Below are 17,839 nucleotides of genomic sequence, written 5' to 3'. Positions count from 1 at the left end.
ACGTGAAAACGTACTGCTTGAAAATAGGATTCAGTATTCTGTCAGCCTTAGCCTTTAGCTAATAACAGGAGTTAGTATCTTAGTTGGCAGAATCAGTTGGTAGCTAAATAGCTAGTAGCAAGCTGCTTTTGTCTAACTGTGTCTGGACACCCATTGTCTCGATAATGGCTTAATTTTATAGTAAAATCTGCCCAAGTCATTGTGAATTTCACATGTGCTGTGGGAGAACGGAAAGCTCGGCTGGCGTCAGGTGAAATTCCACCTGATATTCTATCTAGTTACACACACGATGTGAAAATCCCTCTCTTCTTGCTATGTAAACGTTTTTCATAGAATCTGCTGAAATATATGAACGTCCCATCAAATAAAACACCACATAGATTTCGGTCAGACCCAGCCCAGCCCCCCTCGATCAGGTCCCTGTAGTTAAGCCCTTCCTAATGTTACATCCTCATGTTTCATGTGGAAACACGTCAAACCACAGAGTAAAATTTTAAATCTTAAATGGGACCCGACTTTCCCATGCATTTTTTGAATGAAATGAATCCAGAAAAACACGCAAACCGTGTTTTTTTTATGTGACAGAGTTTTGTTTTTCAGAGAAGCATCAGATCGAACCATTTGGGTTCTACCCCAGAACCACGATCCATACCAGAGAACCCTTTAAAGCCCTTCCTTTTCTGTGTGCGCAGCTTCTTGGCCAGGGCTTGGCGGCGAGGTGGGGCGTGGCACGGTGTTTTTGGCCAGTTGAGTCATTACCGCAGGGGACTGAGCAGAGGCCTGGCAAGCGACCACCGGGCCCCACTTCAAACGGCGTGCGGTGGCAAGCAGAGCTGGGATCCACCCTGCTGATTTATTAGGATACAGAGTCATCTAGCAGAAGACTGGAGCTGCCACTGGCCTTTTCAGCACTGGAACATAGAGGTGTTATTCTGCACTTTTATTGAGCTGCACAGTGTTCCGTCTGGACAATATATCCGGCTTGCACAGGAAAGTTCACGGAGCACGACATGCGAAATGTGCTCATTCAGAATTGTGGTGCAGTCGCGGCACAGGGATGGGCGCAGTGCAATGTTCTCTACCGAGAAAACATTTCTGGTTTGTGTCCCTCCCTCTTGCGTGATTAACGATTTTTTTGATTTGACGGAGATAACAAAAGGCCACGGATAGTTTATCTGAATTTATCTGACTCAGCGGGCTGTGTCTTTGAACTCTATTCACTGGATCTCATTTCTGTTTCTCTCTATCTCTGTCTGTATCAAATACTGTTTCTTAAGTCACGTCACTGAGTCATGATACGCTGTGTCATGACTGAATGTCAGTAATGGTATTGAGTCAAATCGTGTCGTGTCATGTGTTCGTTGTTTCGTTTGCATCATTTGTCTGGAGTGGGAAGTCACATTTTTAAACCACACACGAAATATAAAACAATGCCTTTTCCATGTTGTCACTTTCTGTTTATATCACGAGCCAAATGAAGGCCAAGAAATGCAATTTTTCATGTGACACGTCATCAAAAGCCTGCTATTTTTCTTTCTGCAAAGTGTCAAAATGCTATTGTGTCATCTGCTATCGTGTGATCAATATCGTTAAGTGTCCTGTCTTGTATGGGTGTTCATCATTCACGCACAGGTATATAAAGATGGACGACACATCCTCACTTCCTCCCTCTGTACAAAAATGTGGCAAAAACATCACGGATACGAGCGCCGGTGCCATTCGGCGCTCGCGTCTCCGAGGTGGCGAGGTCCCGTCGCAAGCATGCCGTGTAATTTGACACACATCTGGGCTGAGCTGTGCCACGATGCTGTGGGATATGCCGTGTCACCTCCTGTCACCTTCTGTCACCTCGCGTCGCAGCATCGCCCTTTCTCGGGACACTCTGGAGTTTAATGCCAGCTGTGGTGAGCTGTTAATGAAGTGCCTTTGAGCAGCTCATTACTTTCCATTAGGGAGAGGTGTCGGGGCTGATGTCTTTGTCTGGAACAAAAAACAGATTCCCACTGTGATGGAGCGACAGCTCATCCCTGTCGCGGTTAATTAAATCCCATCTCGCTGACGGGTGAGAGAGAGAGAGAGAGAGACAGCTCCACAGAGCAGACGGGGAGGAGAAGTGTTGGTCCTTATCAGAGAACATTGCTACTCGACTGTGTCACCAGTTTCTGTGACCACCAAACAGTCCGGCCTCTACATATCTCTGGGGAGCGGGTAGATATTTCCTGAGATAGTTAAGATTGAAAAAAACAGCTTATTTTTCTCACTGCTGACCTCACCCGGCGTACAGATAGAGAAAGGCATGATGACATGGTCTCAAAATAAATATGGGCACATCAGACGTCCCGGACAGGCCTGTTTCCTCTGATTTGAAGGCATAGGAGACTGTTCTGAAAACACAACTGATTACAAATGATACAGCTATTTCTCTCTTGTTCCTCTCCTGGGCACAATCCTCAGAGGAAAATTCCCCCTGCATGTCATCCTCTCACACAGCGTATTAGCAGTCATTCCTGCGTGGTGACTTTTCAAAGGCAGTGTTACAATTCACCCCTTTACTATTCTCTCAACCTGCCTCGTCTGCTTCCACTTCAGCTACTGGCATCCTGTTTTAGAGCTGACCCCCCCCTCCCCGCCCGAACAACATGACTAAACCTGTCTGAGCATTTTCACTTTTTTTTCATGCACCAGAGGAGAAAGTGACAACAACACTGATAGCAGACTGAGATGTCTTCCATCTGAGAGAAGGCGAGTCGTGACCTTTACTTACATCTCGACTGTCTAGTTGCTGAATCGCATTCTGGTCTATTTTCAGCTCGTATGGGGGTAGAAAGGGAAATGACAACTGCGGAAAAATGGTTGCTTTTCTCTCTGAGGAACAATGCCTTCATAACCAGAGAGGGCGGGGCCGAGAGGAGAAGCTAAGGTTAAATATATCTGGACATATCATGTCTCGCGAGCTGTAAACACAAAAGTGACATTAACACCTTGTTCGCGAACCTGTTAGAGAAAGGCTATTTAAACATTGAGCAGAGACAAGGCAACGTAAGCCTTCATTTGGAGTCGTGCGTGTGGCTGGAGCATCGATACCCAACGTGCACCTGTCCGGATCCGACGGGCCGGGCCGAGTTTTAACAAAAGTTTAGAAATGATGTCCAGGTTTTGTCACATCGATTGTAAGTTTGTGTCCATGCGTGTAGAGCAACGCCTTTTCACGATCATCTACACTGTACATGTCTGTAACCATGGTAATAGCTGCATGACACGGTCACACACACACACTCAGTGCTTCAGGTTACAATAGTGCCTGTCCAGTTCGTGTCAGGCTGGGTTACTACTCTCTTTGGTCAGAGTAATGCGGACTGAGCTGCACTCTGTGACAATCTGTTAGGGCTGCAGCTCTCGAATACTAGAATCTTCCACATTGGAGAATGGAACTCGAAAAACGTGATGTCACTTTGGAAGAAAAGCTCCACTGCATCGGTCGTGTCAGGCCATGCTACAGCCATTTTATCTCTCTGAAAACTTTAAACTGCACGTGGAATGCCATACTTCACCAGAGGACTTTAAATAAACAGGCTGTGTTGGTAGACCCAGTGAGTCAACCGCTGACTCCTGATGTTGTTTTCCTTCTCCTGCCTGTGTTTGGTCTAGAGACTAATCATTCTTTCAAGGCTCTGATGATCACGTACCATCAAGTCTGGCTGCACCCCTCCCTGTTGGCTTTCTCCTCGTGATATGAAAGGTTTTATCAGCAGGGAATGGCGACTGCATCCAAGGGAAAGTTCACACTGGATTCGGTGTTTAACCATGTGATCCTGCAAAAAAACTGCTCTTCAGATGACTAGTGTGGGTCGAGCAAGACTAGATTGCCAAGACTGAAGCAAATGCTGGGAAGGAGGAACCACCTGTTACTCAAAAGATGAGGTCTTTGTAAAAATCTACATTTTTGATGAACTTTCACATCACACAAGCGCTTTATCTCAGACTGAAGCCGGAGGTTATTTGGAAAACAAACTGACCTCGATGATATAGTCGTTGCCGTCCTTTCCATGGACGGCCTTCACTGCACAGATATCGAGGCCACCAAACATCTCCGAGCAGGAGTCCACCCACATCCGATATCTGGAACACAGTGACACCAAAAACTGATAAAACCAACAATTAAAGACCCAGTAGAGGAGGAAATATATGTGAGGTTTAGTAAAAAGACAGATTTTTCTTTGAAGGTCTGAAATACACAAAAGGAAGTCAATTATTTCAACAGGTCACGATTCCAGTGTATCTCTGATTCAGCTCACCTGTCAGTCATCGCAATCTGTTCCAACATGGCCGAGCCTGTGTTAGCTTTCCAGTTCCCGGAGATGGACGTTCTCCTGAAAAACACAGAAAAAACACAAATGAATCAACCAGCCTCCGGTTAAGAAGATGGCTGTTTTAGACGCCCCAGCAATATTTAGTCACTCACAAGTCTTGCCTAATAGAAAAGCTAATGGGAGAAGCTACCATCGATTCATCAGCGATAATGGTTTCCATCCACACCTACATTACTGTATGTTGGTGTCAGGGCGATTTAAAGACGTGATTTTGTGGTGAGCCCGGCAGGAAAACAAGATGAGATAAGGTTATTGGTTAGTGTGTTGAGATTACAGTCTGAGAGTGTTGACTCACACTCTTTGTTGCTATACGCTCGGATGAATTTACAGAACGAGGTCTCTTGCTTCCGGAAGGGTGTGTGGGTTTGAGGGAGGAATGGGACTGTGACTTTGTGAAAGCGCAGATACTGTTGCTGTAAACTGCCTGGAGTCCAGAATGGCAATTCCTAATTTTGTTTTATCTATGAAGCACTTAGAGAAAAGTTTAATAGAGTATATGATTAATATTCAATCATTTCTTGGGGGTGATTTCATAAATGAACACTTATTACTTGTTAAGTATATCTTCAATGTGCCAATGCGTCTGCTTTGCAGAGCATTCACTTCTGATTATGTGACATATCTTCTGTGATGAAAGAATGAGAAAATGTGTTTGGGATGAACAGACAGGATGCCTCCAGGATTTTTGTATGTATGTGTAACTATCGATTAAAATGAGCGAACCGAGCACTGATGACAATGAAGCACGTCTTCTCATGCTTTCTATATATTTACTTTCGCTGGCTGTTTCATGTTGCTGGAGATATCAAATGAAATTAGCATGCTAAAAAGCTAGCCGTCCAAGTCCAAAGCTCCTACGCCAGTTGTGTAAACACCAACTGTCCGGACCACTAGCTACATGGTTAACTAAGCTAACTAGCTACAGTTATCAGAACCAGAATCAGAATTTCCTATATTTGTCCCGCAAACTGGGACATTTCTTCATCACAGCAGCCAAAGGACAGTGGTATTGTAATAAACAATAATAATAGTACAAGAATAAACAATACAATAAAAAAGTAAGAAATAGAAATGGATAGCAGCAGTTAGTGATTTGATATGCTGTGCATTACATATTGCACCTCTGAAATCCAAAAGGAAGCAGTAAACTCACTCAATAGGGGGACACGCGCCCTGTTTTTTCCATGATAATGCTGAAATGTGTACGAAAAAATATGTTAAAGTCAGCAGAAGAATGAGTTAGCTGTTAGCGGTCAATAGGCAGCAGAGGCCTGCAGTATGTTTGGATTATGGAGCTATAAGAGCTAATAAGATTTAATAGAGCTAATCACACAGCACGACTGAGAGTTTCTGCTCATTTTTGTCTGCAGCCCTCTAGACGATCTTTAAAGCCATTTGTCTTTGATCAGTTCACCGAGCAACTTTATTTAGCAGTCAAGATTTCTGGTACCAATAAAGTCCCTGCTCTGTGGGTTGTACTTTCTGATCGCTTGATGTGTGAAAATCACACCTGAAACGCCGGCCTAGTATGGTCTCGATGGTACTAATATGGAAGATGCAAACATAAATGTACAGAATAGTTCATGTTTAGTTCCTGTGTCTCCATAGTTCCGGAAACTACTTACTATGTACTGTCTAATGATAGTTTAAAATGCAGTTTGAAACTACTTTCAACTATAGAAAATTGATTTCTGATGTGAAAGTGGTCAAAACTGAAGGAACTGGTCCAATATAATCCCTTTACAGGCAGCTTCAGTCCATCTGTAATGGTGTTAGCCGTTAAATGTATTGACTGAAGTCTACACATTACGCTATTTGCACTTGTTGGCCCCCTGCTGTCAAATGTATGATGTTGGTGACGCGAGACATCTTACATGTAAGCCTTGTAGTTGTTGCCGATCTTCTGGATGCGGATGTCGTACTTGGACTGGACGAAGGGCTCGGTGGTGGCGTAGGTCCCAGCCAGAGCCACCACGCTGGTGATGTCCTGGAAGTCCTGTTGGTTTTCAACTTTGATCTGCGGGAGAGACGCCACTCGTTAGTGAGCTGCTAATTAAAAAGCGCGCCGTCAAAGCTGGCAGTGGCCGCTTAGAGTCCCACAGGAATTTCACACTTGTACACAGGCGGGATAATGAAGGGTCCCTGGGTGGAAACATTGCCAGGGGCGGCTTTGAACCACGTCACCACACCTCAGTCTACAGCGATTAGACTACAGACGGAGGGAAATGACGCAATGGGAACCCGTCAACACAGAACATGGCTCTTACATAAAACTCAGTTTTCACTATAATTTTTTGATAATGAGGTAACGATGAGGTGTGACATTGTAAAATAGAAAGAAAACAACTAGTTGCCCCTCAGTGGTTGTCTGCAAGGCCCTCCTTTCTTTCTGTCTACACTGTATTTTGGATACAAAAGCTCTCATTGACCTCTTCGCCACAATTCCCTGGTATTAAAACTGCCTTAATCAGATGTCTTCATCTTTGGATTCTCTGTGGATGATGTTACTGAAGGTGGTTCTCTTTTTCTAAGTCTTATTTAACTTGTGTAATATACATGAGGGGTATTCTCTCAGGTCATGGGAAACGGGGGGGCTTGGCAACCGAACCCATTAATCGGCGGCTAAGATGTACGGCAAACTGACAGAGCTCAGTGTCTGAGATGCAAAATGATTCAGTCCAGAGCTTCCACTCACTCATCACCGCCCCTCTCACTGATATCATCACAGTTCTACACAGTGGGTGAAAAACCACAAACCAGATAGAGAATCCAGGAAGCCCTGGTTGTTCCTCAGGGGTCTCAACTCATCACACGGTCTTACTCTTCTGAAGATGGGTGTAAGTGTAGGATTAAGTGATCTTAGTGGGTGTAAAAGTCATCAACTCACCATAAAGTCGTACGGATATGTGATTGCAGACTGATGTTTTAAACTAGGCGTCATAACATTTCTCAACACGTAGGGTACACTAGTTCTGCCTCAGATTATGTCAATATCATAGGGTAGCTTCATGGAAGTTCCATGACACAATGTCTGATTTTTTTTAACATGGGGAACAAAAAAGTTGTACTACTTTAGTTCTAGATCAACATATACGTAACAACAGAGTGGATGATTTAAAAACCACTGTAGTCAAGTATATTGACGTCATAGTGATCAATATGGAGTATTGTGTGGAAAAGACACATCAACACTATGTGAGGTTTTAGGATTAATGTTGTGTTAATAGGGGTTAGGATAAGGGTTAACTGCACTTTCACACACAAACAAATCCTAAAAAAAACACTGAAAAAGAAATACAAATTGTCCGGGTGGAACAAAGAAATCCCAGGGAGCTTTTAAAAATGATGCAACCCTCACCAAAAAATTAACAACAGAGGCAGTAGTGGGAAAACTAATAAAGTCAATGAGAGTTAGAATGGCACAGAAACAGTAAAAGTAGATTCAAATGTTTAGAAGAAGAATGGAAAACTTTGATGGTTAATGCGGTCCAATAAACAATGTTGTTACTTTGATGGCCAATAAAACTTAAAATGCTTGTTGGAACCCACATCAAAAGCTGTTCTACTGCAAATAAATCCATTTGTTTCTCAAATGAGGCCAGAAAGCAGATAAGCAAGTATATCTTATCATTCTTGAAGCCAATAAAGTTCATGTCAGAGAACTATTTTACTTTAATCTTGAAGTTGAAGCCAAGAGTACAGCAGTAATACAACACACAATTTGGGATTCCATATTGGAGAACCTTAAATAAAAGGGAGCAGAGACAGAAACAAGGGATTTATCTTTGAATCCTTCTACCAGTTGCTGGTCCATATATCATTCACTATGTTACACATTTATTTTAAATGCTGCTAACAGAGTGACTGAAGCATTGAGGCAAGTGGGCAAAAGGTTGAAGCAACATATTCAAGTGAATGAGGGGAAGTGACCCACCGTTCACATCATGGCACCAGAGGCAGAACCTGATAGCCAGTGGCATGTCCAGCTCTGAGCTGTAAGCATGCAAATGCATCCAGAGTATTACGCAATTCCTCTGAGAAACTAAGCAAACGGTAATGATGCAAACAGAAAGTAAAAACGGTAAGCCGGAGAAGGTGAAAAACTGGCATAGAGATGAAGAATGGCGTCTGGTGGAGCAACTAATGTCATGATGGTGAAATGTCCAGACTAAATAACAGACCAGCTCAAATACAAAGCCTGACTGGTATAAAAGCAGGAAATGGGAAAATTGGGATTAAAGCTCCACTTTGCTACTGAAATACCAATTATATTTGTCAAAATGCTAAATGAGTAGCCATATTTAAAAGGAGCAATGTGTAGGATTCCGTAAAGAAAGAAGGTTATGGTTTCACCCACATCCATTTGTTGGCTGGTTAGTTTGTCAGCAGGATTACACCAAAACTACTGAATGGATAGGGATGGATGTACAATTTCTTTTTAAATTCTTTAAACATTGCAAGATTTCATTATGGTATATAACAAAAGCATAATGCTGGTGGTATCAAGTGGTATCCGTGTTTTGTCAGCGCCAAGCATCTTGGTAGTTGCCAGTTTGTGGGAAAAAAAAAAAAATGGCTGATTTGTTCAGAATGCACCCAGCATAATGCACTGAACAAATGTTAGCTAGCTAGAGTTAGCAACGTTAACGTTAGTGAAGTAAGCATTAGTGACGTTATCGTTACGACCTTAGTGTAAGCAACGTTAACATTTGCGATGTTATTTAGTTAGCATTAGCAATGTTAGCTAAAACAAACTGGCAACCGATTGATGTTGTTATGTCAAAGGAATGGTAGGGAGGAGATGGAATACCACATTTAGTGGTAAAGTGATGTGAAGTGTAACAGCAAACCAGTTGAGAAAAGATGAAGTTACTGAACCTACTCAGGAATGCCATTTATACAGCAGTGTTGATTATGTGCACTTACACTTGTCATACCAGACCAATAAACTTAACTTTGCTTTGAAAGAACAGCAGTCTCTTCCTGTGTTGTGCTTTAAAAACATTCTACAGATTTCCTTCCAAGACAATCCTCTGTCTTACAAGGGAAAATACCAAGGAGTGTTTGACAGTTCTCTCAATTATGTTTAAAGTAATAACGGTAATTACACAAAATTACGCAGAATGTGCCATTAATTTAGACTTAAGAGCTCATGTAGGATTTTTAAGTGGTGGTTGATATCAATAATGGGTAAATATGGTATCCCCTTCCAGAAGCATTTAAGGTTTCTGTCAAAAGCAAACAAAACAGCAATGACCAAAATCCCACATGTTCCTGTTCGCATGTCTGAGGGGTTAAACAAGGTCCTGCTCTACAAGGGCCTGCCAAGTTCCCCTCCAGCCTTATGGGAAATTCTATAGCATGTCTGGTTCCCGAACAGGAAACCAAGCCCATCCAGACAGACGAGGGCACAAGACATATAGGAAGTGTCTCCCCCTGTGAATCCAAATACTGCTACTGGCGGGAGAGAGAGAGAGTATGTTACATACATTTTCGAACTCCATGTCTTCAAATAAACAAAGCTGAGTCTGTTTTCAAAGAAACACTTTTTCATTGACAGTATGTCATCAACACAGATGACAGACATCAGTCTACAGTTATATCTGTACAAAGATCTCAAAGTCTGCATCAAAAGTGAAACTTGTGGAGTGCACTCAGACCATATCAGTGGTGTGTTTGTCTGTGTGCTCTGCTGCCACTGTAACAATATAGCGATAGTAAAGCAGGAACACAGTATTTATTTTACAGCCCCGATTTTAAATGTGATTTGGCCTTCATGGATGACTTCAAAGATCATGGAGAGACAACACTGGTGTGTACAAACTAGAACAGACTTGGGGCTAGGTTTCCAATCTGTTGCCTCCTGTCTGAACCTCAGACCAGTCAAAGCTGTGGTGATAATATCACATGTTTGAGCTGCATGACTGGAACCAGACAATTCTGAGAGTGAACCTGAAATGTTAGTTGCTCAAAATCTGAACTTGCGTGCTTGTCTGCAAAAGGCAATTGTTGCAAGTTTGACACAGACTCTTTCCTCAGGGTTTTACCAGTCACTACAAACATTGTAAACAATTTAAAACCCAACCTTGTCTGAAACAGCTGCCGTAAGCTAGGTGTGTGGTCATGTCAGAGGCTTTTGGTTGGACCTGTAGTCCAAAGCAGTGACGTGCATATCATATGTAAATTGTGCTCGCTTTGCCCTTCCCTCACCCCCTCTCCAAATCAGACTATCATTGAAGAAGTGCAGACATGAAGAAGAAATCAGAAGATTGTCATGGTCAGAATACAAGAACATGTGTGTGGCACTATTTTCAGTGACAATACAACCTTTACATGAATACAAAGTGTTCCGATGCTAACGTTTCCCTTTTCAGTTGAGGTTTTATTTTCAATGCCAAGTTGATTTTGATGCCAAAACTTAAAAGTCTCTGTTCTAGCCCCATGCCTTTGATGATAAGTTTGGACTTTTAAAGTCTTACGTCTTCCAAGATTAAATAGAATAAATAGAATAAATCAAATAGTAAGACATTTATATCTGTCTCTTCTTGAGCTTACCAATTATTGATTAATGAATTTATTTTTGCTACCATTGTACAGAGCCAAACAAGCTGTCCCCACTTGTTTCCAGTTTGGGTTAAAAGATAACAATGTCCCGGCTGTAGCCTAACACATATAACATTTTTTATACAGACATGAAAGAGGTATATTTTCCCATCCAAATCTCACCAAGAAATGTAATTAGGTAAAAACGAGTCCTTCAAAATGAAACCTCCGGATTCAAAGTTGAATTTCTAACATGGGCAAAGGACAAAAACAAATGTCATGTGGTTCTATGCAAGGTATAAGGGGTGGCTTCAAAGTTAAGGGTTCATTTCTTAAGTCCAGGGTTCAAACTTTTGGTTGCAACAAAGATATAAGAGCAAATCGAAGTGTGTGTGTGTTTTTGTATGTACTGTATATTTCAAAAACTCACCTTTCCCATACCAGCGTGAGCGTGCCCCATCTTGACCACCACAGGGTAGGAAGGAGATGTAACCTGTGGACAGAAACAACATCAGATTGTAAGCTGGTATATTTACCTCAGTCTTTCAAAAGCTGGGTGGGCATAATGAGGTTTGTATTTGCTTTCTTGGCCACCAACAGGGTTGTAGGTCAATTCTTTTTCTTCAGTGCTTCTTTTAGCCTCTGGTTTCTTTTCGGTAAATATCTGGCTTTAAAGAGGCCAATTTCTGAATGCTTAATATTTGTTATGTTAGTGTACATGTGGTCGACAGTATGTGTGTGTATAGCTCTGAAAGCAATCTACTGTTTGTAAAAAAATTAAAAATATTTTTAAAAGTCAAATAGAGCTGTGACTGAATCAAAAAAGCAAGCTAAACAATCAAAACAATAAGCTGAAGGAGGCTGAAATGCTCCATGTGTGGTGGGAATGCAGAGTTGGGTGATCTCTGTGGGCTGGCACCAGTTACACTTTTTGACACTTTTAATATGCCAACATTAATTATTGCAGCTTTAAATAAAATGTTAATATCAGGAAAAAAAAATGGATTAAAATGTGCTTCCAGTCTGCTTTAACCTCAAGATTATAACCTGCAGAATAAAAGTTTGAAGCCCAGGGATTGCTGGTGTCAACTGTTTGGAAAATGATGTCCCACTAAGTAGGGACATTCAGAACTGTACTTGGTGCTCTAAATATACAGCGAGACAGACATGTGGTAAACACCACACTGAGACACTACCGAGAGCGGGAAACTATTTCCTTTTGCAACAGATCTGGATGTGTACATGAAGTGTCCAGAACCGTGGCCTTGTAAAGAAATACACTGGCTCTCATGACATCCTGCTGAACATAAAGCTGCCCAGTTTAGGAAGCGTAATGTGGAGTCGGAAGAATGTTGGTCTATTGCACAAAACGGAGTGAGGTTCTGGGAAGCTGGGTGGACGACCACAGCTCACTGGGATGGGTTTGGACAAACCAGGCGAGCCTCAAACACGCTATTTCTCATAGTTTGTAGAACTGAAGTGGGTGAAACATCAACAGATTACTTCAAACCTCCCTGTGGTTTAAACGCCCCTTGATAAATCCACTGATATGATTGTAAATGGGATGTAATCTGGAAGGGACTTTTCCAGTTTCAAAAGCACTTTCCCCTAATAGCTCTGAGGCAGCAATGCCAGTTTATGTAAAGGGAGCTAAACTGTACTTTGGTTATCTTTTATTGATGTTTAAAGAGAAACACTGCACATGCACCTCAATGCAAAACCATCCAAACATGGCTACACTTTTAGACAGATGTGATGCTTGCTAAAAGCCAGTTACCCTTCAGTGTCGTCCAAAATCCAGAATCTTCTCACGCATGTTGCATTTTCACAAAAAAGGCATGTGGATTAAGAATCCAAAACCCAAAGTTTAAGCGATTATCTCTGCAGGCACCTACAGCTCAAACCCACAATTAAATAAATACAGTAACAGAGGATGTTCGGGCCGGAGGCATGAGGCCAGATCGTGCGTGGAGACATAAGCTCAGACCTGCAAGGAGGAAGGGAACGCCTAAACAGCTGCACATCCTAATGTTGCTGTCAGCTTGTTTTGTGCAGAGCCTTGAACAGACATCAAGCTGCTTGAGGGCGTGAGCGCTGCTTACGTTGACAGGCTTTGACAGTACAGGCCTGGCTAACACGCTGCCAAGATAAAGTGTACTCTAATTGTCTCCATTATCACTTCACAAGTGCCAGATTACTGAAGGGGAGGTAGGACAAGTCCACTTGGTAATCAAATTTCAACTGATGAACTGTATGTATGAGGCATTTACCAAAGTGTAGGAAACGCCAATTGTAAGAATACAGCTCCTTCTAACTTTGATTCAAGTCTGACAACTAATACAAACAAGACCTTTATTGAGATATTTGTAGTTTCGGCAGTTCACTAGTCTAGCACTGCACTCCTACAATTTACTGGAGGGAATACTTCAAAATACATGCATCTTCCTCTGGAGCCACAAAAAACGTTCTCTCTTTTTTTCACACATGCAGTCGTACTCCCCAAGACCTAAAAACATACTTACGGTGCAAAATGGGTAGGCTTACCCTTTAAAAGTCTTATTGATACCATTTTTATGTAGACACATTTTTGTAAATAATAATGAATCTACAGAGCTTGTAAAAAGGTGCAGAATAAAAGTCAATTTTTTCCCTTAAAAACAACATTATGATCATGAACTAATAATAAAAAAAATGTTTTCAGGTCCAAACTTCATCAAATCATCAAATACTGATGCTTTGGGATTGTAGGATGGGTCGGCCACCATCCCTGTGCATCAGGATTTGTTGAGTTGGGTTTGATGAGAATTAGCAACCTTAACATTAGCCAGTTGTAGCCACATGAGGGGGCAGATGATTCGAACAACAGCCTTGTTGTGAAGTGAACGCTATGGATGGGCAACACTGTGTATCGGCAGGCAGTCGGTTTGCATCCTCAGTCAAATTGAGCACGAGAATCTAGTCACGAAGTCTCTGAATAAAAAGCCTCAGCATATTTCCATATAAAAAAACATATCAAAATTGAAGCAGCAGAGACAAAGATTTCATGACAAGAGTATAAACTTGTTTAAACCTTATCATATGGAGGAATGAAATGCGTTTAACGGGTTACAACAAAATGAAATCTTAACATATGGGTGTCTTTTGGCTTTATGAGTCCAGTCAGTACTGCTGTTTAGTGAGTGCGTCACATGACGACAAGATGACTGAGATTTGGCACGTATCTGAGAAGAGCACACCAGCAGCACAATGCAGATGTCTGTCTGCTGGAGAGGAGTGTTTTGGGTGGACGGGGCAGTAGCCACCCACTCTGTCTGTCTGCACATGTTCCTTCCAGTCATTCCCATCAGTATGGCAATGACGGCAGACGCGGAACATGTTGGGGAGAGACGACCACATCCTCCGCCCCTGATGAAACTTGAGTGTCTGACGGAGACGTGCGCTCACTGTTGTTTTCTGATGGTCTGCAGACCACAGAAATGCACGGTCACTGGTATTACAGTGTCGGGGGAACAGAACATATGCATAAGACTGCCGCGGATCAAAAACATATGCATTGGTATGTAGCCATAAAGTAATCCCTGACATCTGGACGCCATATGAGCCAGATTGTCTTGATTCACTCCGGCAGTTTCACAGTCTGAATATTCACTGTTTAAAGTCTGATCACACCAGAAAGCGGCACAGCCAGTGTAAACAGTAGGTAGAGGGGCGACATCATCACCCTCAGTACTAAAATTAGCAAAATGCATCCCTTGTCCAACCTCTCAACCGAGGTCACCACTAAGTGTAATGTGGTTGGGGTCTGGACCTGGACACAATCCTATCCGGACCAGACCTATAACCAGTAAATTATTGATAGCTATCAGCTTTTCTAGCCTTTACGGCACTAGCAACCAAGGAAACTCACAGACCAATTACATGCATTTTAAATTATAAAATGCCCCATCACTTGCTGTAACACTTAAAAACATATAACTTCAGTGAGCGGGTAGGATCACATTGTCTCGTACATGTTTACTTCAAGATAAAAGTTTTTTAATACATAAAATTGTTTCTAGGGGCGGCCATAGCTCAGCGGGTAGAGCAGGTCGACTAGTGATCGGAAGGTGGCTGGTTCAAATCCCGGCTCCGGGCTGGGCTGAGCTGCATGTCGAAGTGTCCTTGAGCGAGATACTTGCTCATCAGTGAGGGCCCTGCGATGAGCTGGCGACTTGTCCAGGGAGTACCCTGCCCCCTCGCCCTGAGACGAGGCTGGGACTGGCTCCAGCATCAACACCCCGCGACCCCATGGAAAGGGATAAGCGGTTACGGACGATGGCATGACATGACAAAATTGTTTCTAGTTAGCACCTACATCACATCGGACTAACTTACTGTGATCTGAATTTACAGATCAGTTGCTCTCAGAAACTGCGGAGGGCGCCCAATCACATCAGGTGACCTCTCTGCAAAGTCTGTCTGGCATGTTGGAGTTTCATCATCATATTTTTAAACATAATTTGTTTCATGTAATATTGTTAAATCACACTTTGGACCCCTATTTCATGAGTCTTGCCTCGGTCTTATCCATTTTGATTTATTCTTATAAATAAGGATTTTTGTATTCTTCGTGAAACATTGAGTAATGCCTATTTGGAGTCTACAATTGAAAAACTTTCCCCTCCTCTTCTCTGTATATTTCTCTGTTGAAGCCCCCAGCTATAAAATAGAGCAGAGTCAGAAAACGTTGTGTGTCAGTGGTGTGAACCGTGGCTGGAACCTTTCCCTCAGACATAAGGGAGGCCATTTTACGGGACGTGTCTTTTACTTTACAGTGATTGATATTCTTTACAAGATTGTTCAACAAAACTAGTTTCCGTACTTAAAAAAGCCTTAAGTGGCCATTAGCGCGAGTGGGCTCTAAGATGTGGAAATTTTGGTTTCAAACTCCGGCTTTCTGTTTCATCCGAGCTGCATGCGCGCCACTCGGCCTTTTGTTCCCAGCAGAAAATCTGTAAAAGGCATCCGGCGTGGTAGAGATGTTAAGAAGTCACATGCTAAAAAAGCTAATTATATGGTGGGTGATTTCACCAGTCTAGGCTTCATTTCATAACACACACGCTCTCTTCATTTACAGTAAATGTGCCAGACGACCAGGCCTGGCGTGCGATGGAAATACTTAAGGGAAGCCCATCCACTCCCACACACATCCCCATCCCTCTGACTGTATATGCAAAGCTTGTTGTGAGTAAGTCACACAAGTTTGTCGCTCAGGTCGGTGTCGGAGGTGATTCATGCTGCCCTAAGTTAAAAAACACCTCGGCGTGACATTCCGATCCAAAAAACTTTCATCCGTGCTGGACTGGAAGTTTCCAGATCCCGCTTTTCACATGTTGAACATACGGGGACCTTGATAGAAGGACCGCATCCATAATTGACTTAACTGTAGGCTCCAGAGTGCATTTCTTTCACCTCTTCATGTATTGGAATCAATCACAACGCGAAACATCCCTACTGGCTAACTTAACATTTCCTTTTATGGCCTTTTTTTGGACCTTATAGTCGTATCATACATTTTTCATGGCAGATAAGGCAAAACCTCAAAGTATTCAGAAACATTTCAAATTTGGACATTTGTAATACTTCTGTTGAAAGAGCATGTGATATGCTCAAAAGTCAACTGTTTCCAAGGTCAAACCACAGCTAAGTCTAACTCAGATCTGTGATATTATGAACTCGGTGAAAATGTTTGACATCTTTTAATAATAGGTTTGTAAATGTATCCAAGATAAAGCTAATACTCCAACGGAGATATGGAGCTATTTATCTGCCAAAGCAAAGAATAAGGGGAACACTTAGCTTTGGGATTTTTTTAAGTGTCTTTCAAAGCCGTTATCGCAAACAACATCAGATAAGATTAAGGTTAAGATAATTGTGGCTTTAATGCAGCATTTATTGATTTTTTTTCTGGTTGTTTGGGACCAGCAGGACAAACTATGACCACAGCTGTGGATGTTATCACACTATAGCCTTATCATAGCAAACACGTTAGCAAACAATTACCTACTTACATGTCCAGCAGACTCGGAGAATCTTTAACATTCATATAGAATCACATCTTAGTCACGTTTTTGGTCACCTGGTAAATGATAGCTCAATATTTAGTCTCCTTTTAGCTTGGATTTGGTCTCCACCAACTACTGAGGGAAATATCGTATTATCAGCTGCTAAATGCTCCAGTATGTTTACCAGCAAGTTCAGCAAACTCAACCCTTCTGTTTGGTGATAGGGAGGTAGCATGTTGGGTTTATTACAGTCGCCTGCTGGCTCTGGAAACGAGTGACAAAAGTGACCAAAAATAATGAAGTTGTAGGCTGTAAAACCAAAACGAAGAGCTGAAAAACTCTAAAACGCTAAGCAGAGCTGAGAGAAAGTGCAAAGCATTCCTCTTTTTGTATATCAATGGCAGCATCATAAAATAGAATGAATAAAGAAAGCCTTTTTTGGACAAACTATTAACATTAACTGCACTATTAACTCCGAGTGCACGGTGAGTCATCAACATTTTTAACGAGTTTCCAGGAAGTTGCAAACTCTAGAATACCATTCACTATACTTACAAAGAGGCATCTTTTGACATTATTGGGCTTGATACTGGTGTATCAGTGAGACACGGAGCGAGATGTATGGGAAAGAAAAACAGTGATTTTGATTCATGCCTCCGTGACCTTTAATTTCTAACTGGTAGGAATTGCAGCCGACCATAACTTCCTCTGCTACATTGAATGACTATAGCCTGTTAGTGACTTGGATGTAGTCGACTGTCACAAATAGGGCATATTTGACATTTAATCAGCAACCCTATCACTCCCTTCAGATTAAAGACCTTAGAACGATATACATTTCCAAATTATTTGATAAAGTAAAGTAGAATACTGTAAAACTCC

The 17,839-nt window shown here is 42.1% G+C and overlaps 1 protein-coding gene across 2 annotated transcripts in view; it reads right to left on the bottom strand.

Annotated features, from left to right (window-relative positions):
• Positions 1–17,839, bottom strand: part of syn3 (synapsin III) — a 123,624-nt gene that overhangs the window by 10,272 nt on the left and 95,513 nt on the right. For both annotated transcript variants that reach the window (XM_030439203.1, XM_030439204.1), the window contains exons 7-10: positions 11,344–11,406; positions 6,245–6,387; positions 4,296–4,370; positions 4,017–4,119 (exon numbers count right to left, since the gene is read on the bottom strand). In XM_030439203.1, coding sequence (XP_030295063.1) covers positions 4,017–4,119; positions 4,296–4,370; positions 6,245–6,387; positions 11,344–11,406 — 384 coding nt within the window. The remainder of the gene's footprint in view (positions 1–4,016; positions 4,120–4,295; positions 4,371–6,244; positions 6,388–11,343; positions 11,407–17,839) is intronic.

The sequence above is a fragment of the Sparus aurata genome, chromosome 14 (genome assembly GCF_900880675.1).
Source record: "Sparus aurata chromosome 14, fSpaAur1.1, whole genome shotgun sequence".
NCBI classification, from domain to species: Eukaryota; Metazoa; Chordata; class Actinopteri; order Spariformes; family Sparidae; genus Sparus; species Sparus aurata.
Note: the sequence above shows the minus strand (reverse complement) of the source record. Positions and strands in the feature narration are given on the sequence as shown.